Raw genomic sequence first — 26306 nt, 5'->3', positions numbered from 1 at the left:
AACACACAAATAACAAAGCAAGTCACTTAAGACCATACCTCTAAGTATTTAAATGGAAGCAATATCAGGACAACAAAGAAACTATTCTTTTTTTTTTTTTTTTGCTGGGTATGAAAGTGAAGAAATATTTTTCTTTACATCTTAGAGATGAAGAATGAATAAAAGAATTTTAAAACCTACTATATAGCTATAATCTATAAATTTCAGATTTTTAAAAAACTTTATTACAGGAGGCAACTGGTACTCAAAGTTCAGCATTGGTCTTTTTTTTAATTAATATATAATGTATTATTTTTTTCAGGGTACAGGTCTGTGATTCATCAGGCTTATACAATACACAGTGCTCACAGCATTGCTCTTCTGATGTCACGGAGGAAAAATAGCCTTTCTATCAAATCACTGCCACCAGTTAGAGAGAATTCCAAGTTGGGTATCATGGTTGACTTAGCCATTATTGACAGTCTTTATATTTCTTGTTCTAGAGAAATATGTAGTAGGAGGAATCAAATTATTTCCTACTTGAAATCAATGGTTTGTACCAGACACTAATTAAAATGTAACAGTTTCAACAAAATTTAACAAGAAAAAGTCACCCAGAATTAATATAACTGTGCTACCATTTGTTACCTGTAAAACACATTATTAGATAAATATTCCAGGTGAGTTCTACATTTAGCTAGCTATTAACCTCTTCCATATTTATTTTTCCTCTAAGGATTTTCTAGGAGCGATGACAACATTAGACTTGGTGCATTCGAAACAACATCAAAATCTAAAATGTTACAATCTGAAGTAACAAACAATTCCTAAATTGCCAAAGATTTTACAATCTCCAAATATAAGCGAAATAATGCTTTACACAAGAACCTTACTACTAATAAAGAGATTTCTGATTTTTATAGACCAGGAAAATTTTTCTAGATGTTATTGCTTAGCTACTATCACATTTCTTGAAAATATGAGCATGTACTTCATTTTAGTGACATTTACCTCACACTGTAAGTGATTGGCACTACTAAAGGATGGTAACTGGGTCCTAATGCAAGTTTATAACCCAACACAAATTAAAGGGAAATCATTTTCTCCTACTCTGCAAAGAATTACCAGAATTATATAAGGGAAAACTTACTTGCCCAAAAGGAACTTTTCAAATTTGTTTTGAATTTAAAATACTGCACTCTTAAGACAAACACCAACAACCCAGGTATATAAACATAGAAGTGAAAATACACAGAAAAGCAAATGCAAATGACTCTTAAACATAGGAAAAGATTCTAAATTCATACATCATATGAGAAATGCAAACTCATCTTACACTCTGATTTTTTTTAATCTATTATTTTGGAAAAGATAAAATTTGATAACACACTAGTTTGTTTAGAATAAATGAAAATAGGTCTCATACACAGCTGATAGGTGTCTAATTTGGCAATATTTATTGAAGTTTCAAATGTGCAAACTCTTGGATTCTAACTCAAGGAATATATCCTGCAGACACGTCTGCATTAATGTAAAATGACATGTGTATAAAGTTGTGTATAAACTACAGCAGTATTTCTAAGAGCAAAACACTATTTAATTGTAGCACTACTTCTAAGAAGAAAACACTGGAAAAGCCATATGTTCATCATTGGGGAGTATATGTCTTCAATATAATGGAATATTATGCCATGATAAAGAGGAGGAAATATATATACACTGATATAGACAAGCTTCTAAGATTTAGTAAAAGTCAAGTTCAGAGAGAACATTATGTACTACCACATTTCTTATATTTATTAACTTAAATGATAAACAATGGTTGCCCATGTAGATGGAAATTGGGTGGCTGGAGGGTAAGAGTGGAAAGGAGACTTTTCACTGCATACTATTTTCTCTCTCTTTAATTTTGATCTGTATAAATATATTACTTACCCAAAAAAACAGTGAGAAAGTTAAAATATATAAAACAAATGCACTGAGTGGTCCAGCACACCTCCCACTTGTGATAGTCATGCTGTGTGTGGGTGAGCTGATGACTGACCTGAGGATCGCACTGTGCGTGCTCCTGTCATCAGGATGTACGTAAGTGGAGGTCAAAAACCTGTCATAACTACCTGCACCTCTCTCTAGCACCAGCAAAGCCTTTAGGCATTCATTTTCATTTTTTCATATTCTTTCTTTGACAGCCTAAATTAACAGGTGGCAGTGGCAGTAACTGTGGGATGCCTTAAATGGACATTCCCACATGTAAGATCATGTTCTCTGGATGCCCCTCTGAGAACTCTGCCAAATCCATCACTTAGCAGTCGGGACTTGCTATAGAATGCACCCTTAGTGTTCATGCCACTTAAGTGGAGAGAAGTATATAATAACTCAATTCTAAAGCATCTGTGAGGGCAACTCTCTGTTGGAGCCAGAAATGCTGAGCAGGGCCCTTAGTGCCAGTGATGGCTTCCTGTACTCAAAGATGACATACCTCCCTGGTGTTAGAGAGCATAATATTTTACTTACTTCTTTTGCTTAAGTGGATACTTGATTTGCTGCTCCCATAACCCATACAAACGATGACATTCTGTTCATTCCTAATTTGAGATTAGTGTCAGAGCTGAGCTACTTTAAACTACTTTGGGTATCTTTTTCTAGTCTCTTGCTGAGTGAAGTTTTAAAGTTATAAAATGATTAAAATAAGAACAAAAGAACCAACTGGTGTGAAGTTACCAGCTTTGAACATTCACACCTTATGATTGCATTGGAAAGTATGAATATTGATTGTTGCATTAATTTTTATTTTTCACCATTCTGCTTGGTATTTAAAAACATTTATTTGTTGTGCTTAAAACTTTACATGCCAACATATAATGCTCAGCCCATCTCAAAGCCAGTGCTCTAGGAAACATCCCAAATAGAGGATACTAAAAGCACAGAGCCCACACATGTACATACACACATGGTGTGTTAATAAGGTCACTGAGAATTCTTATCAATATTTTAATTTTTTAAACGCTCAAGGTAAATTAGGGTGACTCATTAAAAAGATGTGCTTACCACTATATGTATTAATATGTTTCCTTCTAAGTGCCTATAAACAATTATTCAGTAATATTTCAAAATATCAAAAACAAGAGAAAAAGCCAAAAAATATAAATGAGCATGCCAAAATATACAAATAACCCTGCTGACTAACTTTATTTATTTATTTATTTATTTTAAAGATTTTATTTATTTGAGAGAGAGAGAATGAGAGACAGAGAGCACGAGAGGGAAGAGGGTCAGAGGGAGAAGCAGACTCCCCGCTGAGCAGGGAGCCCGATGTGGGACTCGATCCCGGGACTCCGGGATCATGACCTGAGCCGAAGGCAGTCGCTTAACCAACTGAGCCACCCAGGCGCCCATAACTTTAAAGGTGTATTATAAAAGCAATTTATCATGGTAGCAGTTTACATAATTCTAATAACTCTTACCCTTTTTTTGATTAGTGCTGTACCTCCATAAGGAAAAAGGACACAGGAGAGCTACAAGTAACAAAAAGAAGAAAAGTTTTCTTACACGTTTCTTCTCCTTCAGACTAAGGCTTGCTGAGCTTTCCAAGAAGACTGAGCACAAATGGGTTATGTACTGACCTTCACCTGGGTTAGATCATTGACCGGTAGAATAAAGGGAGGGATAAATAATACTTGCTGCCCTAAGCATGTTTCAACCCTTTTTGATTGTGACACTCCCCACGTCTCATTCCAGTGGTGCTCTGTGGCTTCCCCTCTGAAATCTGTCCTCCCACTGCTGCCTACTCTCCTGTACATGGTCCCTCCTCTTGTAAACAAATCACACCATACCCTTAATCAAGAGGTTGAATATTCTTCCACACTCTTCCATTTAAATCAGGCCCTCTAAGAAGCCCAACCTCAGCCCACCCTCCAGCCCCTGTCGCACAGTTTTGTCCTTCCTGTCCCCTCAGCTCAGTACCCCAGAATAGCGCATCTAGCTATTCTATCCTCTCCAATTCTGCCATCTACCAACTCCTGATTACTTCCCCACATTTACTAAGAGTTTATACCTAGATTATGGTTCCTCTTTGCTCTTTGCTCCAATGTCACCCTAAGTGACATCCAGCTGTAGACGACATCTAATATGCTGGTCTTTCACTTGTTTATTTTTTAACTCCTCAACTCCTCAATTCTTCTAATTTAGCAACACAATCCCATGGAACTTAACTTCTCAAATCTTATACTCCAGTACTACTACTTGACCAAACCTCCTAGCCTTTCAGCTCTTTCACTCTCTTGTCCCAAATGCCCTTCCTCTTGGCCATCAGTCCCTCCACCAGTGCACACTCTATCAATCTGAGAGCTCTCTTCTGTTCTTTCCTATCCAGCCCAGGCCCACAGCCCACCACTGCAACCATTCTCTCATCATTAATCACAATAGTTCTGCCCTTGTGTCCATGTCATCAAAACCTCACGTCTGAGTCGAAACTTTTGGATTCTCAGAGGCATACTGCAGAAAATCATATAACTTTGCTGTTTGTTGTCATTATAGATTCAGGGTCCCTCTTCCTTGGAGAGGCCCTGAATCCTCTGTCTTAGTCTTATACAGCCCTTTTCTAATTTGTCTCTGTTGTCTATCCAATCTTTGGTTTGAAGTCTCAGATCCTTCGACTGCTTCCAACTCAATTAAAAAATCTGAGCCTAGAATTATTTCAACCTACCCTCCATCCATAACAACTCTTCCTTCTTATCTTAGTGAAACAGGTTTTCTCGTGTTCCATCTGTCTCCACTCCCCTATCCTTTCATACTTCCCTGGGGATCTCACATCTTCAATCATCCTTTTATTAACATCATTTTCTCTCTCTTTCTCTATGGGCTTTTCCAATATAATCATGTCCAGTGTTCATTTCCTTCTTTTCTTTTTTTCTTTTCTTTTCTCCTTCCCTTTCCTTTTCCTTTCTCTTTTCCTTTCCCTCCCTCCCTCCCTCCCTCCCTTCCTTCCTTCCTTCCTTCCTTCCTTCCTTCCTTCCTTCCTTCCTTCCTTCCTTCCTCCCTCCCTCCCTCCTTCCTTCCCTCCCTCTTTCCTCTCTCTCTTCCTTTTCCTTTCATTCTTTCACGGAGGGAGGGGCAGAGGGAGAGAGACTCTCAAGCAGACTCCGTGCTGAATAAGAGCCCAACGCAGGGCTCCATCTCATGACCCTGAGATCACGACCTGAGTCAAAACCAAACCAAGAGTTGATGTTTAACTGACTGTGCCACCCACATACCACTTCCAGTGTTCATATTCCAAAAGTGAAAATCAGCCCATCACTCTACATTCCCTTTGAACTATTGTTCCATTTCTCCTCTTCCTTTCAAGGGGAAGGTTTTGGTATTTTGGACACCGTGCCCACTTTCCCTTTCAATCTCACTTCTGTTTTGTTTAGAAATAAGCCAATTTTTTTTTCTTAGCACAGCTTTCACTTGAATATATAATGAAACCAGGTGTCAGTTTGAGATAATGGTTTATTCTTTTAACAGAGGTAATTGAGATTATAACATATACTCAACCATATAATGAGCCCAAAGACTAATTTTTCCAGTGTGTGAAATTTCAAGGTAAAAATTATGCATGCTAAATTTTACTCCACATTCTAAATAGGAGATATGTGAACATGGTTAATCTAACTTTTGGGTCCAAACTATTTCCCCAGCCTTGCTAAACTAGAGTGTGTCTAGTCCCATTCTTGAGGAAGCAAGGTTTCCAAGTCGAGTCATGGTGATAACCATTAAAAGTGTTCTCTCCATAGACCCTTGACAGCAAAACAGATTATTTTTCACTCTTAATGCTACCTCTAGAAACTCTGTAACTAGCTATTTTCTCAAAGCCTCCTGTCCTTGAGGAGTTACTTCTTAGAGTTCCTTCTTAATTTAGTCTCATCATTTCTTAATTTGATAGTTTTTTCTTAATTGCTCAAATTCTCCAGAATTCTTTTCTCATATCTCTTTTTTCTTATGTAAACTCTACGCCCAACGTGGGGTTCGAACTTACAACCCCAAGATCAAGAGTCACGTGCTCTACTGACTGAGCCAGCCAGGTGGTCCTCATCCCTCTTTCTTGTTGCACCTCAAGAGTATCAAGTATGGATGATTCTTCAATATACCTGTCTTTGGTTGTAAACTCTCCTCTGTGTTTCCTACATGACTCTATCCAACAAATGTGCTGCTTTGCCACCTGCCTTCAAACAAAATATGTCCCAAATTGCAGTTATCCATTTACCTCTAAATGTGCTCATGTTTCTGAGCTGGTGGCACTTTGATCCTTAGAAAATGCTTGTTTCTCACTTGCCACCAATGTGTAAAAATTTTCCTTCCTTCCTTGCTTCCTGGCTTCCTTCCTTCCTCCCTTTACTTTGGTTTCTCTTCTTTGTACTAACTGTTGCTCCCCTGGATCTGCCCTTTACTTTTCTCACCTAGATTATCACAGGTATAACCTCCAAATGGCCTCTAGTCTTTTCCCTCTCAGATCTGCCGCTAAACCAGTGGCTTTCAATTATTTTTGACCAAGTTCCATGGTTAATAAGTGTATGTTACATCACAACCAGGACACTTTCCCTGCCCCCCAACACACACAGCTAGAGAGCACACACTCTCTCTCTTCTTCCTATCTATATTTTTATAGGTATATATATATATGTATATATAGGTATATATAGGTATATATATATTTATATATTATATATATTTATAGGTGTATATGTATATATATACACCTAGATATATATCAGAAACCAAAATTTCACAACATAATACTTACCTTCCAATATTCTATGAACTCTAATATTTCTTATTGTACTGTATTCCTATTCTATTCTATTCTATTCTATTCTATTCTATTCTATTCTATTCTATTCTATTCTTTCTATTTCTATTTCTTTTAAGCATAATGATAAGCACAACCCATTAAATTGATTTCACAACCCAGTAATAGATTATAACCCAGAGACTGAACACTATTTTTGCTCTCTATATACATTAGATTGATATAGCAAGAACAAAAATCTGACTCCATTGTGCTCCATATTAATCCTTTTGGGAGGCCTCATGTTGCCTACTGGATAATGTCCAATATCTTGAAAAGGCATGCGTGTCCCCCTGGCAAGCCGTCAGCTCTTCCAGCTTCATTTCTCCCCATTCCACCCTACACTTTCTACCCTGGCAGCACTCCACTCCTTCCTATTTGCCCTGGAGTTTTCTTTTTCTGGTTTTCTCCTATCTTCATCCCCCTGGCTGCTTTCCTTTAAAAGCAATACTTGAGTCATGGTAAGTAAAATGTGTATTGAAATAAGTAGTGAGAAAGTGACACCTAATAATTTGTGGTTGACTTCTTGGTATAAATTACCCCACAAAATCAATAATTACTTACTCATAGATTGGTATCATCATCATCATCATCGATTAAAACAAGTACTCCAGAAATCGTTTATTTCTGTATATAAAATATACTTTGACAGTGGCATTCAAGTATGTTTGAATCCCATGTTCTAGGTACTCATAACGATTCATATAAAACAAGGACACCACACTGAGACAGTACAATGAAAATCTATTTCTCTTTCTTATTACCCCCTACCTAACTATATCCTATTCTCTGATAGGAACAGCATCATCTTCCAGGTGGAAACAAAGCCTTCTCTATTTTCTTGAATGTCAAATGAGGCAACAGAAGAGTTAAACAAATAACTAGAGGTTGAAATAAAAAATTTCCCCTGCCGTTCTTCTAGGTAATCTGAATCAAAAGAGTAATCACAAACACACTCTGCATTACATTTCTGTGAACAAATTCAAGTGGATCTCATCTACTCAGCACCTGCAGAATCTGAACATCACACTGTATTGTGTATGAAGGCTGGAAAGGCATGGAGAAAAAGACAGAGGATTGCCGTTTTTAACTATATTTGGCTTTGGAAGCCTTGCAATAAACTTGGAAAGTTGGACAGTGGGATAAATTTTGGGCAACATTATCTAATATTTGGATAAGAATCATCTTTGTGTGTGTGTAAACCTCAACATGGAATGTTGGAGTGTAAATTTCCAAAGAATACATTTTCATGATAAGGATATTTAAATGTTTCTTGATGTTTTTTAATAGTCTTAGAATGTTTAGATATTACTTCTCTTAATTCCCTTTAAAAAAACACATAAGGGTTAATACCTATTGTAGGTGATTTTAAAGGGGAAGAAAGTGATGGGCATTTTCTATGCCAGCAGTTCTCAGCTGTTACCTGCTCAATTAAATGACCTGGGAACTTAAAAATACTAATGCCCCAGGCATGGTCATTGTCTGAACTCCACAGCTGTATCAGATTCTCTGAGGGTGGGTTTAGGCATCTGTGTGTGTGTGTGTGTGTGTGTGTGTGTGTATTTAATAGCTTCCCTAGTTGGTTGTAATTATGTCAAGAATCTATGAGGTTCATAATATTTTTATATGGAATATAATTTTTCTTTCATTTGTAAAGTGATACAAATTATAGTATAGTCTTCCTTATTGAAAATGTGCCTACTCCCCCCTCCCCCCTATACTCCACCACTATGGGAAAACTAAGTTCTTACTGAGATAGTAAATGCCTGCCTTGTAAGCCTCACTTGCCCCCTTTCCCACTCTTCTCCTTTTTGATTTTCCCTACATGCCTCCCCACAAGCTCTCCTCGTTACGGGTGCTGTGTGCAAACCAGAATTGCTGCTCCTTTCCTTACTGTGTCAATGGCAGCTCTTATGAAGGAAAGGGAAGCGGGGCTTAGGAGGAGTCAGATGACTCAGGTGTGCAAGGGGAGCCAGGGCCATCTGGATCAAAAGTTTTGATAATAATCGGGGCCCATCAAATAGAGGGATGGCCTTAGACATTTTTCCCATTTCCCCTATCTTTTCTAATAATTCTCAGCCTGAAAAATATTGTGTTCCTTTAATCATCAACTTTCCTTTGTGTAGCTTAAATCTTTTAATCTTTTTGATTCCTCTGGGTTGGGATTGATGACCACTGAAGTTAATTAAATTACACTGAAATATGTAGGAAGGCCTAAATGTCCACTTAAAAGACACATTTCAGAAAAAAAAAATCTTTAAGGATATAAACAATAACACACTAAATTAAAATTTAAAAATGCATAACCTGAAAATGCAAATGAAGTCTTAGAAGGCAGGCAGCAGGCCCTATTCTTTGTTTATAATCTCTGGTTCCCAGAGGGCAGGAACTAACTTTTACTTGTATCCCCTGCACTTAGGACTGTGACAGGCTGAAACAGCTAGTAAATGTTAGTGGTATTATTATACTTTTTTTTCTTATAATGGCAAATCCTGCTTTTCTAGAGATTTGTCTTATTTAACTAGTGTTTAATTATAGGGATGTATCTAATTTTATTATTTTATTTTTGAGGTTAAGAGAGGTATTTCTTTTGTGTTTTCCTGCTATGTAAATTTGCTAGGGTATAAAAATATCTTTTATCATTAAATACTTATTAGTTATGGTGTCCCTGAATAGAACAAAGATGGCAACAATCAAGTTAAAAACTGAAATGTTTAATCCTGAACAATGAAGTTCAACAGTCAGTTTATACCTGACAACTAAGAAAAAAAATGAAGTATTTCTAGCATAACAATTTGTGCATTTAAGTGAAAGTTTGTATTTTTTGCAGGAAGCAGTTAATAGTTCAAAATAATGTTTGATTTAGATCACTGGTTCTGAAAGGGGGAACAGAGTGGAAAACATGCATTATTTTGGCCCCTTTCTTTGAATTTCAAGTATTGTTAAAAGAAGGCTATAAATTTTTAATGTTAAAGGGGAAAAAGGATACAGATTAAAACAATAATGATAAACACTAAGTTAGGCAAAATCTTTTGGAGTACTAGAGTATTAGGTTACATACATACTGTTCAGGGAAATGAGGTACTTGAGAAGTATAATGACAACTTGTACATGAATTTAGAATTCATCACGTTTTTCAACAAGCAGTTCTATGTGGAAGTACGTTGTGGTTGGGCATTAGTTATCATTCTTACTTAACAGTGTTCTAAGGAGTTAAAGGATGTTTGTTGCTCAAAGTCACATAGCATTTAGGAACCAGAAACGGCATCAAACACAGATTCAGTGTTCTGTCACAGCTCTGGACCCACATGGCCACCTATGGCTATGTGAACTACATATATGAAAGTGGGTACCGCTAATTTGCTAGAGGGACAGTGGCAGGCACTTGTGAACGTGGTGTAGCATAAATCCCTAGACCAGCAGTTTGGGAGCTTATTTGAAATAAGGTATCTGGTGCCCCGTCAAAGATGTAACGCATCAGAATCTGCTTTTTAATAATATTCCTATACAATTTTTATACATTTTAAGGTAAAAAGCAATAGTGTAAGGAATTCCACATATGAAATCAGGGCACCTGAATTCAATCTCAGCCCTGCCACAAACTCGTTGTGGTACTGTAAGTTGTTTGTTTTTTTAACTTTTTAGAATATCAGTTTCTTTATCTGTAGAATTGATAATATCTGCCTTTGAGGTTTGTTGCCCTGCTTATTTGAATAAGAGGACCTGGATCCCAGCAGGAGTTTAAGAAATGCATACTGAATCCATATGCAAATCCACAGATGTTTAAAGACAGCACAGGCACTCCGAGAGTTTGGTGAACTCTCGATTTCTTGATTATATTGCACTAAGAACTATCTTGTGTTAGAATTGATTTAAATTAAGCTTTCTGGGATGTCCACATTTTCATGCCCTAGAGATTTGCTACAGAATTATTCTCAGCAGAGCAATTATAGGTGAGGCTGCCCTATAATGAGATATCTTTGCTACTTCATTAAATAAACCCCCCTGGATGGGTTCCAAAATGGACCTGCCTCATACCAAATTCCATTACACTGGAAGTAATCACATAAGAAGGCCCTGGTGCAGGTTCAATCATCTGGATACATACCATTTACCATAAAGGGAATGTGTTCTAGAACAGTGATTCCCAAAAGTGGGTTCTCAGACCAACGCTTTACTGATTCAAGGGGAAACAAAAAAATAAAGACAATTTAGTTAACTTTTCATAAAATTAATATATAACCTATTTTTAAAATATCCTTCATTCTGAGAGTGTACCCTTTCTTTTTTCTTTTTTAAAAAGATTTTATTTATTTGAGAGAGAGAGAGAGAGAGAGAGAGAGAGAGAGAGAGAGCATGACCTAGAGGGTGGGGTGGAGGGAAAGGGAGAGAGAGAGAGACAAGCAGACTCCCCGCTGAGTATGGGGCTCCATGTGGGGCTCGATCCCAGGACCCTGAGATCATGACCTCAGCCAAAGTCAGATGCTTAACCAATTGATCCACCCAGGTGCCCCCTGAGAGTGTGCCCTTTCTATTTTCTATCCCTTTGGCATTAAACTGCTCTGTATTTTTATAAAATAATGATGATAGTAGATTGTAATTTTTGTAATGTTCTTGCAAAATTCAAATACAATGTAAATCCTCTCCTCCACCAACTTTTTTTTTTTTAATTTACAGGTCCTTGAAATTCAAAAATTCTAAACCGTTGTTATAGAAATATCTCTTAAAAGGAAATTCTTTCTTATGAAATTAGTGAGGGCATAGAGCATTTTTTTTTAAGATTTTATTTATTTATTTGACAGAGAGAGAGAGAGAGCAGAAATAGGCAGAGTGGCAGGCAGAGGGAGAGGGAGAAGCAGGCTCCTCGCTGAGCAGAGAGCCCGATGTAGGGCCGATTCCAGGATCCTGGGATCATGACCTGAGCTGAAGGCAGACGCTTGACTGACTGAGCCACTCAGGAGCCCTGACCATAGAGCATTTTAAGTTAAGGAAAAAAAAAGCAAACTGAAGTTTCAACTGAAGGGCAAATCGTTTAGTGTTGACATACCAGAGTACAATGCTCCTCAAACTACAGTGTGCACAAGGATAGCTTTCCTGGCACAATCCAAAATTCTGTGTTTCCAACAAACTTGGAGTAGCAAAGGCATAGTGGTTAACTGGGGAACCAGACCACCCTGGTTCAGCTTCTGGTTCTACCACTTCTAACTATTGTCCCTCGAGCAAGTTATTCAACCTGTCACTTAGTTTTTTCATTAGTAACAAAAGAATAATAGTCCCATCTGTTAAAAAAAGAGATAACAGGCCCCAAATGGAATCAGTTGTGCTATGCCCCATGTCAGCAGATCGACTTAATACCTAAGCTAATTGCAGTTTCAGCCTTCCAGGAATATAACCTTTAACCAGTCAACATGAAACTAGTCTCCATTTGTTGAAGTTTCCTGGTTCAATCCTTTCCCCAGTCCCCAGTTTGTTGGTTTTTGCTGGTATGTAATGTACACATGAGGTAAATGCTAACTGCTAATGGGAATCTTAGAAACTAAAAAAGCCACAAAAATTGGTGGGCAAGAGTCAAACACTTAAATACTGTTAGAGCACTCATTATGTAACTCAAAGACTCCCATGGGAAGGATAAGTTAGTTATCCAGAATGGGTTAGATTGACACTAGGGTCATCTGCCAACTTCAAGAAAATTTCTGTGCAATGAGGTATACTGTAAAACATCAAACAGTTCTTAGCCCAGCAGCACATCCTTTTCAGGCATTAATTTGGCTCTGAGAGACCCAAAGGCTAAGCTAAAATGAATGAATGAATGAATGAGTGAATGATAAAAAATGGGATCCTTAAAATCCAGAGAGTTAAGTGTTCCACCTTCTAGCATACAGCTTATTTTATGTCTAAGAACTATGGACACAGAAGCTATAAATATCTATAAAAATGGCACAATCTTACTAAAAACAACCTAGAATTACAATGACCATCATGGTCTTATTTAGATAAAATTGTTTATTTAAGAAGTACACTTAAAAGCTAGGCCTCACAAATCAAACAGAACAGGATACCTATCTTAATTGGTATATAGAAGCTTCCAAAAGGCTTCAAGACTCTAAAATAACTTTATTGAAAGTTTTGTTACAAAAGGCTAATGAAAAATTAAAGACACAAAATGTATCTCAACAACACCTAGGTCTCTTCCATTATATCTTCCTAAAAATCCATCATCAAAACATTGGTCCAGAAACTGATGTCTCAATTGCAATCATCTGGGACACTGGAAAACAGATTGTCCTCAAAGGCCCTATACAAATTCTTTAATACCTACTCATATGCTCCCATATCTACCTTCCAAGGAAGGCCCCCATATGGACCCCTCCCCAGATTGATGGGACTCACTCATTTCCTGGTAAGCTGCTACATTATTCCCTTAAACAGCTAAAGGAAACTAAAATTAAATTTAATGAATAACCTTGCCAAATTCTAGTAAATATCAGAGCTACACTCTCCATTTTAAACCCCAGTCAGAACCTGCAGATGGGATCCTGGAAAAACTGGCAGAAGCCAACTAAGGGTGAGAATTCTTAGTAGATTCAGCTTTCCCAGCTCTCTGTCTGTAGTACTGGGTAGAGAGAGGAAATTAAAATATCTTTTGCACCTTCTTTGGGGACACCTTGTAAGTATAAGGGGTTGTTCAGTACTGTCAGAAGTATTTACTGTTTGTCTTGGCTAACAGCTACAAAGTAGCTCTGTGGTCAAAAATTGGCCCAATTGCAGAGCCTGATAAGAATTTATTTTTAGGTTTCCTCCCCTAAGCCAAAATGAAACTCTATACCCAGAGAGAAAGAAAAAACCTTCTGAAGGCTTTGAAAAAGAATTTACTAAAAAAGATAGCGTAGTTAAATTGGTCGATCAACCCTTGGTGTCGTTTAGGCTGTGAGCCAACTCTTTGAGGAATTGAGAACAACTGTCCTTATCTCACATATCTTTGCAGCACTAAAAAATGCAGCTCCAGAGGCAGCTCAAGGTTCATCTATTCCTTTTTAACCAATCCTAAAATCTCCCCCATTTATCTCAAAAGACTTGTACATATTGGCCTTAGGAAATCAAAGTCCTTCTTGGAGGAACTTAGATTCTTTCCCTGTGCCTTTGAGATGGAAACTCTTATCTGAGCCATCTCTTGAAGTAAAAATTTCAGGGAGGTAATTCTTACTGGAGGAAAAAAATTGGGGGGGGTAGTTCCTCTCTCCCTCCCTTCCTTCCTTCCTTCCTTCCTTCCTTCCTTCCTTCCTTCCTTCCTTCTTTTTTTAATAAACTGCTCCACAGCTTCCATGAGTTTACTAGTCAAGGACAAATACAAATTTTAAGTGTCTTCTCCACAAATATTAGCAGAAAAAACTTTAGCCATATGAGCAGATAAACTTAATTTATTCCAACTGTTCTTTTATAACTAATGAATTTTACATTATTGTGCCTGTTTTATGGTTAAAATTTTTAAGTGAAACTATAAGGTCTCTATGTCTGTCTGTGTGTTTATGTATGTCTATATATGTGTATTGTAGATATGTGATATTTTTCTACCGCTGGATGGATATTGTCAAAATTAATTTGTAAAAGAGCTCTATTTAGTTGGTTTAAAAGCAAGCGCTTATAAGGACTGGGTATTCAAAAACTCTCAGAAATATAAAAATTTAACCCAAATGATTTTTAAGTTCACATGATCTAGGATTAATCTTTAGTAAATAAAAGCTAATCTAAGGCAAATTAAAGTTATTAGAGTTATAATCTCTAGTACATAAAAGTTAGTTTAAGGCATATCTTTAGTGTTATTAGCATTAAACATAAAACTTTTATTCTACCTGGGTTTACTAATTAAATAAGTTCTTATTATCTCTATTAAAATGTGTTGGCCAAAAAAATAACTTAGGATGACTGACTTTGTCTAATGTCTTATGAAATTTTTGTGGGTAATCTAAACATAATTGTTAAGAACAAGTAAATTAAATACATGTAGGTAGTGATGCGGGAAACAAGGGCAAAAGAAAAATTATTAAATTTCCTTACTACCTTGAAACAGGCAGAGTGACATTCCTCTAGGGACTCAACTGCCTGGATGTTGATACTTTGCTAAGGGCAAAAGGAAATCTTAGCCCAACCCCCAGGATCCTGTAAGTCTACCTTAACATATAAAAATTCCTTTGGAAACTTCCTTTATCTCTACACCCCCCCACCCAATATATGTCTTGGCGATCATCCCCCAATAGATGACCCACCAACATACATCTGAAGGGTCTCATGACTAAACAGTAATAAATGACCTTTCCTAACAATAGCTAGCCCCCTCAGGATCCTGGAAACCCTACTTCCAAAAATACCTGGGAGGCTTATACTACCCCTAACCCCCTCCCAACTTGAAAGTATATAATGGGCCACTCCTCATGACCCCAGTGCAGTTCTTTCTGCCCACGGGTCCTGTCCCCATGCTTTAATGAAACCACCTTTGTGCACCAAAGATGTCTCAAGAATTGTTTCTTGGCCATCAGCTTCAAACTTTTAACATCTTTCCTATGTCAGGTAGGATAAAAAGTTGTTAGGTGAACTTTTCAAATAGTTTCCCCAAATCTTTATAGTAACCTGAAAGCTGAAAATTTTGCTAAACGTTCAATGATGAGTTAAGTTAAATTCATTAAATACCCAGATCATTTCCAAATAAGACAAAATAGAAACATTAATTACTAAACATAGGTTTATCCTCTTTTGGTTTCCTTTTTACAAAGGAACTAAAGATATTTGGATCTATCAGTAAACATATTTTATGCCACATTGAATAAATTGTACTCTAAGGAAGCATATGTCTCTAGAAATCATAAAATGTAAATTTGCCAATCTGAAGAATGCTGATGTAACAGTTCACAATTGCTTACTTAGTTTTTACTAAGATTAAAGTTTTAAAGGGTGAAAAATTCTAATATATAATTAAAACTACTAGAAATAATAAGGGTAGGGAAAGTAGGATGTGTGTTTTCAGTGAGGAATGGAGATGCATTTTTGTTGAGGAAAAAGAGTAATTTTACCCTAAAGAGAGGTAGAAAAGAAGGAAAAAAATAGGAAAAAGTCTGAATCTAAAAAAGTTTTAGAAAGATTAAGGAAAAGGAACCTTGGGAAAGTAATTTTCTGTGTGATCAAGTTGGATAAAATTAAATAAATTTATAAGTTTTTTAAATAAGCTTTGATATGATCAATGTATTTATCCTTAAGAAAAACTAGAACTTAATATTTTTCATCTGCCAGAAGGACAGTTTTCTTGGACTGTTGGTCTGCTCCTGATAAGAGATTGTGAAAGGTTTTCCTTCTTTACCTTTTAAGTAATCTGCCTATAAAGCAAAGATTTATGTTTTATCAAAATGATTTCCTGTGCGCTTTATCATCGGTCTTTGATCACTTTAGAAAAAAAAATTGTCCTTTAAAAATTAAGGATCCGTGTACACAAATGTGATTTAATATGAATGTGTTTTTACCTTCAGCTTATAACTTTTGCCCTATTGGTATGTCTTCTGATGTGAATACAAACCCAAGAGCAAATAATGACTAATTTTAATAAAACTTAACAAAAATGGATGAGTTGTTCACAGAGTTGAACCATAACTGGTTCAACTTTATATAGTATAAGTAAAGCATAAAAAATAAATTATTTCATCAAGCCCATTTAAATAAATGCTTCCTGTGTCCTGAAATCCTAAAAGATTGAAGTTGACTGCTTTTTGGAAGCTAAATTGTTGTCTTCTGAATCATTGCTTACCATTTTATCTTAATCATTCTAAAATATTTGCATAAATTTACCTGTCTAGTTAGTGACCATGTTATGAAAACAAAAGGAGCTAATAATTTGTCAATAGTACAAGGAAACTAACATCTAAGTAGAATATTTCTAATGGGGTTATTAGAAACATTGAAAATTGTTATGTCAATTAATCTTCAGAGCCTTTTCCCAGTTTTTTTGTTTCTTTTCTGTGGTTCTATCTTTAACCACAACCAGTGTTCTGTGAACTACTATAGCCGACTTTGTACCACCCATTTAGCAAGCATTCTATATCCTCACGAGGACTTCCAAGTAATAAGCACTCTATGGGAAAGTTGCTAGTTATCCTTCAATATCCATTCTCTTCTTCTTATTAACACAACCCCTGAATATTAGGGCCATCCAGAATAAAGACCACAGTTTTCAGCCTCTCTTGTAGGGTGGTGTGGCCACATTACTAAATTTGCGTCAATGGAAAAAAAATGGGAATGGTGTGTGCAGCCTCTGTGAATTGTGCTCAGACACCAATAGGAGCTGCCATTTTGGATCATGACGTCAAAGCCACATCTTGAGGAACAAAGTAGAATCTGGAGCTCTGATGATCATACCATACCAGCATTTGACTACCTACATTTATGTGGAAAAAAACAAAAACAAAAACAAATCCTCCCTTGCTTTAGACACTGTTATTTTGGCTTTTCTGTCACTTGCAGCCAAACCTAATCCTAGCTTACATATACTCAAATATTTACTGATGCATCTGTCTTTCAGGTGTGATCCTTAACATTATGCCTTGGTCTCTGTCATCCATTCTACCCCACTTTAAGGTATGTTAGGACCTAATGAAAAGCGAGAGATGCATTAAATAATACCTATAAACAGCCAGTATTGAAAAAGTTAAATTTATGAGAAGAAAGGATTAAAGAGGTTAAAAATCTTTTCTATTCCCAGCAGCTCTGGTTTATTCAGAGATATTCTAGGTAAAATTTCAAAGTTAACTCCCAAGATAATTAGACAAAAGCTAGGCCAGATGTCTAAGCTAAGTTTTGGTCTCAAAATAATTACCTTTGTTAATTACCAGTAATTAGTGTCAGCATCCAACACTTTCCTAAAAACCTTTGCTGGGGGGTGGGGGAGGAGTGGAGAGAGGTGGAGGAAAGAGGGAGAGAGAGAAAAAGAGAGAGAGACAGAACACAAGAGAGAGTCAGAACAAAAATATTTTCTAGTACAGTAATATCTCGGGGTTATTAAAACCAGACTCAAATTTTATAATTTTGAACATTGGGTTTTATGGAAAAAACAGATATTTTCTTCCAGTTAATACAGACAGTTTTTGCTTCTACCTAGACTTAATTTGAAATTTATATCCTTTCTTATTTTATGCTTTTCTTTTTTTCATTTCCAAAATGATTATTTTTTCTTCATCTTTAAAATTATACCTTTAACCCTGGTCCCCCACCCTAAAAAACTTTTTCAGCAGAAAATGGCCTTAGTAGAAGATCTCGGAGTTCTTCCTGGAGCCTTTCTTTAGCATTCTTTCCTCAGCCAGAGGCTTCTGGTCTTTAGCTCAAAGGACAGCATAGGACTCTCAGTGGTTTGTGGATAATTTTTTGGCACTTTCTACATAGCTCACAAGTTTACATAATGCATCACTCTTCCCTTCTTTGCATAGACAACCCTTTGTGAGGACAGAAGTATTTATAGATGCATCCATTTGTGCACTACTTCATCACTTCATATCTCTTTGTGTCTCCTTTTCTGTGTTTCGAGTTTTTTTTTAAATATTTAGGGACACCATTGTCTGGCATTATCCATTAATAATTCATTGTGGATATAGTAATTTTAACTTTCAAGTAACAGTGGAAATAATACTTTACTCTTTAAATCTCTACTACAAATATCTCACACTTAACTCCTGCTCATGCCTCTGTCTCATGGTGGATCCATTACGCCTTTACGCTATCTCTATTTAACTGTTTACTGGTTTGCCTCCCTCACCAGATTGTTAGGGGGAAAGGACCACATTCTAACTCATGTTTTTCTTTCTCCAGGAACCACCAAGCACATATAGAAAGCATTGAAGAAAAGTTTTTTTGTAATTAATGAAATATGCAGTAACCAATATTGTCAGGTCAGTATGACTTTTAGTGACCCACTTTGGTCCTTTTATAGATTCAGTGAGTCATAAGATGGAACAATTTTTCCCACTACCTATTTTATGTTTTAGTGGTGATTCCCAAGTTTATTTTAGTCCATGGGCTATTTCTTTATGTCATAAACAATACTGACCAATTTACCTGCTTGCAGAGAGAAAAATAATTATTTATAAAGCTCACTACGATGGGAAGGAAAGTGAAGTTTGATGATAAAGTAAAATGGTGTTATTTTGTTTTCAATAAATATCAGGCACAAATTATCAGCCCATGCTAAACAGTAAAGATGGTTGCATTTAATTATGAACATTACATATCAGAAGGGGAAAATTCATATACTCATTATAGAGAGAGAATCTACATTCTACCCCCAACCACTGTACTAAAACTTTATGGCTTTTATAGGTATACACCTAAATTACAAAACCAACCACATTTTTATATGTTACCATTCACTGTAGCATTTGTTAACAGAGAAAAAGCATGAGGTATGCTTTTGGGGTGATTTCTATATGTCAGGTGCACACAGACATATAATTTGCAGGTGTATCTTACTTGCTTTATATAAACTGGCGATTGTATAATCCTGATATCATTCAATATTTTCACTCTATGATCACTGTTTATTAGTATGATCAGAGCTGCTCAATGTAATCACACTTTCCATTTCACACTTTCCTCTCACCAATCTATATATTCTTTAATCCCGTACCTCCAATGCTGTTCTGAACTGTCCGGCTGCCACTGCGTATTTCTTCTGTCTGTAGCAAGAGCTAGCATCCTTTAAGGCTACCTGAAGCCATTTGTCAATCTGAGGCAGAAAGCTGAAATTAGGTACATGCAAAGGGTCTACTATTTCAGCAGCTCGGCACGTTGGTCGAATCCCAGTGGACATGATGGACTCTACAAACTCATAGCTCACATCCTCTTCATCGATGTAGACCAACTTCACCTCCACATCCATGATGTTTTTTAAGGGAATGTGAGGCAGAGGCATGGTGATCAATGTGCTGTCAAGTTCTGTTATCTTTGCCTCTTTCTTTCCAGCTGGCTTTTCTTCATTTTCTGCCTTCCTTTTAAAGGCCACTTTCTCTAAACCATTACTTTGTTTTTCTTTGATGCTCTTCACCATTTTTATTCTTTCAACTGTGATTTCTACCTGTTTATCTCCACAGCTTTTCTTAACCTCTTGTGACATTTCCAGGATGCTTGGTTGGTTTGCTAAGGTAGACATTTTCTTGCTTGTGTTTATCTTTGGAACAAGCTGATCAGGACAGACCCTATTCACTGTAGTCTCCAAATTCCTACTGCTTCCTGAATCCATTGATTCCCCCCCCTGAAACTCCTGTAAGGGTGAGAAGAAGAAAAATAATTAAAACAACATTTTGAAGTTCCAGTGGTTTAAAACTACAGTCAAATTAATTTGAAACACTTTTTTTATTCATTACGGGAATTTATTACCTTAATGTAAAACTCTATGTACATTATCTGCCGACAGTTTTACTAGAGAAGTATATGTTTCAATCTCAAAACTCACCAAGGATTTGTTGAAAACACATTTAGACAATGTCTTTACAAATAATAATCTATAGCTGAACAACACTGAATGAACATTTTTATGGGGTGTCCAAACTCACTGAATAGGAAAACCTTATACATAGGCACTGAGGACAAAAAAAGACAAAAAAATCCATCTCAATATTAATTTCCTTGGAAAGGCAGGTGGTCTAGAACTCATTATAAAACACTGCTAACCTGCATAATAGACTTGGGAGGCTAAAGAAACCACAGCTGCTTCCTTTGAAAAGCTTCTAGAAATGTTGTAAGTACAATGTTTCCTCTATTTATTTCTTCTATTAGTAATGAAAATCTCAAGTTTAAACAGCTTTAAAGATAACTATTATTCAGAACTGATTTGATAGCAGAAGAACATGACCTTCAACCTCACATTAATGTGGAGCCACTTATTCATCTTGAGTCTACTGTATTAATATTTTTGTAGCAATGGTATCAATGCTGTACTTACATAACGATGAGACATTTTCTTAAATCATTACTGTTCAAAAAATGTAATAACCAATGGTCTTTTGATTCAAAGGCATACTATATACTATCTCTGATGCTAGATTAATTTCAAAATATAAAATGTCCTAAGATTTAATAATTATGTAGTATGGTTGGTCCCTATTTTTTAAAGACTCTTTTACCCATCAGCTTTTGTCCTAGAAACAACTCTGTAGGGCATATAGGAATAAGAACCACATTTTCCAAAGAAACTAATAGATAGAGAGGTTAAGTTACTTACCCATATCATGCTGTTGGTCATTAGTTTTTCTAATCTCTGTATAATACAACCTGGATTGCTATTTCCTCCCTAAGACTTCCACTCACTACTCCTAGCCTTCTCCACTCTCTTCCTCTATTAGCGTGTTATTCTTTGCAGCTAATGGCAGATTTACATCAGAACACAGAGAGAAAATGCAAGAAGGGCTGAGGATGACAATAGGATAACAATGACATAAAAGCTAACTTTCTTGCTTCTTCTCATCTACCACAAGGACAGTACCGGACTGAAGATAAAGTCTTGAGTAGCTTCTCAAAACTTATGATTTTATTGAAGTTGTTTACTTGTTTGTTTGAAAGACAGCAGTTTGCTTATAGAAAACCTTTAAAACATCCTGAATTTTGACCCCGTAATTCTTTTTTTTTTTTTTAAGATTTTATTTATTTATTTGAGAAAGTGAGAGTGAGAGCCAGAGCACACAAGAGGGGTGAGAGAGCACGAGCAGGGTGAAAGGCAGAGGGAGAAGCAGACTCCCCACTGAGCAGGGAGCCTGATGTGGGGCTCCATTCTGGGATTCCAGGGTGATGACCTGAGCCGAAGGCAGACGCTTAACCAACTGAGCCACCCAGGTGCCCATGACCTGGTAATTCTTAGGGAAAATGAAGGAGGAAACAAAACTGTATATATGGCTGTAGCCTTGAGGCACTTTTCTCCCTCTACCATTGTACATTTGTGTCACCAGAAAGGGCTTAGGTCAAACATGGACATATCAAAAACCCTACTGTGATGTTCCAGATCTCATAGGAAAGATCAAGTTTCAATAATTCCAATAATAGCAGTCTTGGATGTTAATTTGCAAAAGTTTAATATTAGAATATTTTCCCAATGATTTATACTGACATATTAGAGTTGTATGTCTATCGGGGAAAATACCTAAAAAAAATAAAATTTTTGCCAGTCTGTATTATTCTCAATATTGAAGAAAATAACCATGACTGGGAATCACAGGACCCATCAACACAACATTACTTTTTGCAAGGCTCTGTTTTCTTTTCTTCTCTTAGAATTATGGCTGGCATCTAATACATTTTTTTGGACCACTGATGTGGCTAGTCAGAGTGGTGAGGGGAAAACTGTCTTAGCCATCACTCTAGCTTATATTTGCTCTTATACCATATAGGATTTGGGTTGAGAAAAGGTTAACTTTGGTCCTTGAATTAGGATCTCTGGTGGATGGACACTAGGGAGACACAGCTATACTAGTATTTCTTTCAATAGAGGAGATGCAGAAATGGAAGTAGCACAACTCTGACACCCCACATATGCACTAAATGGTTTTTTAAATGTTCTATGAAATTTTCAGTAAAATTTATAAAACACAATGTGGCTAAGTTCCAAATAAAGATGGATTCTTACAAATACTATAGAAATTATATTTATGTTCCCCTCTTGGTATAATGCTATCTGTGAAGCAAAAGAGATGTGAGGCCGTTGAAACTAGTTTAAAGCTCCAAATATTTGATCTTAAGGATTCATATTCATTCTTACAAAAGACTGCAAAATATAAACAGGAATTGCTGGGATCTACTCCAAAATTTTCATGGTATCTCCCAGGTATCTTTTCTAAACTCTCCACTTTCAAGAATCAATCATTAAAATGTATCAGAATATCTATAGTTGGTTGTAGTTAGTAACATTTTTGGCATCTATAGCAGCATTACCTATTTCTTCTGCATTTATTTCACATTTCTAGAAAAATATACATGTATAAATTTATCTTTATGACCATTTCTTCTAGAAGATAATTGCTCTCCCTCCCTTTCTCTCCCTGCCCCACCCTGCTCTCTCTTCCTCCCTCTATCCATTTTTTCCTTCAAATTCCCCACTCCAATCTTCCCTCCCAAGTCCTTTTTCATTTCAAGAAGGAAGGTTTTATTGTTTTTAAGAAATAGGCATCTGAGTATTTTCTGCATCAGTCCTTAAACTATTTATAGAAATCATAATCATGAGTTTTGTATAAGAAACAATAATAAAGGAGGGAAAAGTGTACATGGTACACAGAGAACTCAGAAGGAGTAAGTTTGAGGGCAGATGTTTAGTTTTCAAACACCTGGAAGATTAATTATTCCAAATTTAGACAAGAAACAATTCAGGCCCCCTTAAAAACCCAGAATAAATATCCTAATGTCTAAAAGCGGCCTAAATGTGCAGGCTGAAAAAGTATGGCTGAACCCAATCAATATTTATCAATGTTGGTTACAAATCAGGTGACTTCATCTTCAGATTTAGAGCCTGTTCTTTATAAAAATTGTTGCATATCTACAGAAGGGTTATGCAACTGCTCCCTTACAACTTTTTTAAAAAAATTATAAAATTCCACTCAAATAATCTGGAATTCAAGGCCTTTCACCACCTAGGCCAGTGCATATTTCCAGACTTATTTAGCACTTCTTCTATAAACTGCTCTGAAGTCAAGTTGAACTTCTTGTTACTTCCAAAAGATACTGGTTTCTAGGCCTGCTAAGAGTTCTCCATCTTACTGTTCCCACCTCATTCTACTTGTCCAAACCTAGCTAGAAGTTATCCATCTCTCCCACCTCAGAATACCTATGGTATTTAAACCACTTATTTTCTACATTGCAGTTATGCATGAATGACTTATTTCTCCCAATAAGCTCCCTAAAGGAGAAATATGCTTTACTTATCTTGACATTAGTTTGGTGCTTTGCACAGAGTAAGCATTCAATAGATGTTGATCAATATGGATGCTGTGAGTCAAAGGCTAATTTACACATTTTAAGAGAAACAAAATTAGATTTTTATAAAGATATGGCCTGTAACTGTGCAAAAGTTGTTTTTGAGATGTTTTGCTAGTTTTTAAAAATTTTATTTTAAATTTGGCCCTGTATAAAGTACATTTTCTTCTTTGATAGTTCGAGTGAATCATGTACCAACTAGATTTAAACTATCAACCTCTTCATGTTTTTAATAGTCAAGTTGATTAACATGACATTAGTCAGTGTTCCTGAGGCACTAAGTTATACTTTAATCATTACTTCAATAAAAATACTTTTAGAGAAAACTATTAGACAATCATTATATATGTCAAAGAAGTATTCACTGATAACATTCTGTAAAAATGCCCATTGTTTAATTTAGAAGACAGCATTGTAAAATTGATTTCCTCATAGAGACATGCCTTAAAAAAAAAAGATCTCTGGCAAATATTTATATGAAACATTAGAACAATTTCCAAGGTTTTATACTAAATACAGGTATAAGAAACAAAGAGAGGTTAATGTTCAACCATTTCCAGGGAGTAACCATTTAAATATATCCAGTGAATTTTCAACACATTAATTTTTTTCTTCAAGCATTTTATCAAGCATTCTGTTCTATGTGTTAGTTTCCATTGCTTCACCAATACAATCAGTGGTTTATATGGCTATTAGTACTACAAATTATTTATTAGAATTTCGATTAAAATAGGCACCTCAAACATAGGCAATTCAGAAAAAGAAAATCCTTAAAAATGTGCTCTCTGAAACATTCAACATCACAGTTGCTATGGTTTTCTTTCTTAAAAAAAAAAGAAAAGGATCTAATTTTAACTTGCTGTTAAATGTAACCAGAGAAACATTATGAGAAAAACCATCTTGCGTGTTAGTCCACTAGTACACCTTGGTATTTTTAAAAATACATTAAAAATATTTCTTCAATTCAATAATTATTTATTAAACACCTACTATGAGCAACAAATTGTAATAAGTAATATAAAGGAAACTAAAGATGACCAAGACAGGGTCTTGGCATTCTAGAGCTCATAGCTGGAGATAGAGGTGGAGTATGGGGAGGAGAGATGTATAGATAAACAAATTTATACAGAGGTGACACTCTCTTACTACACTGTGAACTACTGGAGAAGTGGAAATGTGTCACAATCCTTTTACTAGCCTATGTCTAGTTCCTTCAGAGCCTGGAATATAACAGGCCCTCAATGCACATTTGTCATTCAAATGAGTGGGTGGCTGAAGTGAGTACTATGGTAGCAATAATGGACATGCTTCTGTGGGAAAATGTGACTGAGACAGTTTCAAGAGATTTGCTTTTTAGAATAGGCAGACTGAAAGGTGTACCTCTGCAGGCAATTTTCTTTTTTATCCAAGTACCCCATAAGGAATAGTTCATCATTATCAGAAGGGAGAGTAAATTTGGCTCACAAAGCTTGTTAAGAAATACGAAATAAAACACACTATGTAGTACTATATAAATAATAATAGCAGCCAACAGGTACTCCAAGTTTACCAAGTTATGTCACCGGATTATCCTATGCTTCTCACAACTCTTTTGCATAGCATTACTGCCTTCATTTTACTAATGAGGAAACCAAAAGATTGAGCAACTTGAAAGAGATAGCCAAGAGAGTTTACCCTATCTAAGACTTGAACCCAGGACATCCAATGTCAAATTCCATACCTTTTGAATGATAGGATTATAAATTCCTCTGCACTGCACCATCATTCGATTGGAATTTGTATTTCCCCTACTTTTTTTTTTAGTTTAATAACCAGGCATTTAACTTTATTGCCTTTTTATTGCCTAGAACTCCATTTAAAATGGTAACAAAATGAATTGGCAATTTCTGGTTAGCAAGTATCTGAACCAAATTTTTGTTGAGAAAAGCATTAGATTTTAGATTTAGTTCATTAGCTAGTTAGTTGCAAGTATAAGTGTGGCCTTGTTATATTCTAGCAGTCATTCAATTCAGAAAACAATGATGTGGACATTGGACATTAAACTTCCACATGAGCAGATTCCAGGAATTTCAAACTTGAAATTACCAAACAATTTACTAATCACTAAGTCACCAAATCGGAATAATGGCATTAAAGCAATGTCCTTCTTTGTATGTGATACACTGTGAATATCTGCCACGTTGCATTGGAGAAAGTTTTAGAAAGGTGGTTTCATCAAGGTATTATGTAGTAGAAAGAGCATTCATATTGGAGTTGCAAGAAAGTTTGAGTTCTAGATTTATTGTCTATTAACTGAGTGTTCTGGGAGAAATTATCCAACTTCTCTAAACTTTATTTTCCTCCTCTGGAAATGGGAATGATTGGATATGCGAGAATTATGTGAGAATCAAATGAGAAAATTTATGTGATGGAACATAAATTAAGAGAAGAGGTGAGGTAATTATACAAACAGCATCCCTGGAAATCCCTTTGCTTTTTCAAAAGCTAAAATCTTTTGTCTGGATCCCATGTCTCCATC

General features: G+C 36.0%; 1 protein-coding gene across 1 annotated transcript in view; it reads right to left on the bottom strand.

The window, feature by feature from the left end:
• The window catches only part of SPATA16 (spermatogenesis associated 16), a 225436-nt gene that overhangs the window by 180502 nt on the left and 18628 nt on the right, over positions 1-26306 (bottom strand). Inside the window, 1 exon segment of the mRNA XM_025869549.2 lies at positions 19461-20093. Coding sequence (XP_025725334.2) covers positions 19461-20072 — 612 coding nt within the window. The 5' untranslated portion in view covers positions 20073-20093.

This window comes from Callorhinus ursinus, unplaced genomic scaffold (genome assembly GCF_003265705.2).
Source record: "Callorhinus ursinus isolate GAN/ISIS: 27379988/994484 unplaced genomic scaffold, GSC_fseal_2.0 scaffold1, whole genome shotgun sequence".
In the NCBI taxonomy this organism is placed as follows: domain Eukaryota; kingdom Metazoa; phylum Chordata; class Mammalia; order Carnivora; family Otariidae; genus Callorhinus; species Callorhinus ursinus.
This window is presented reverse-complemented; position numbering and strand designations above follow the sequence as displayed.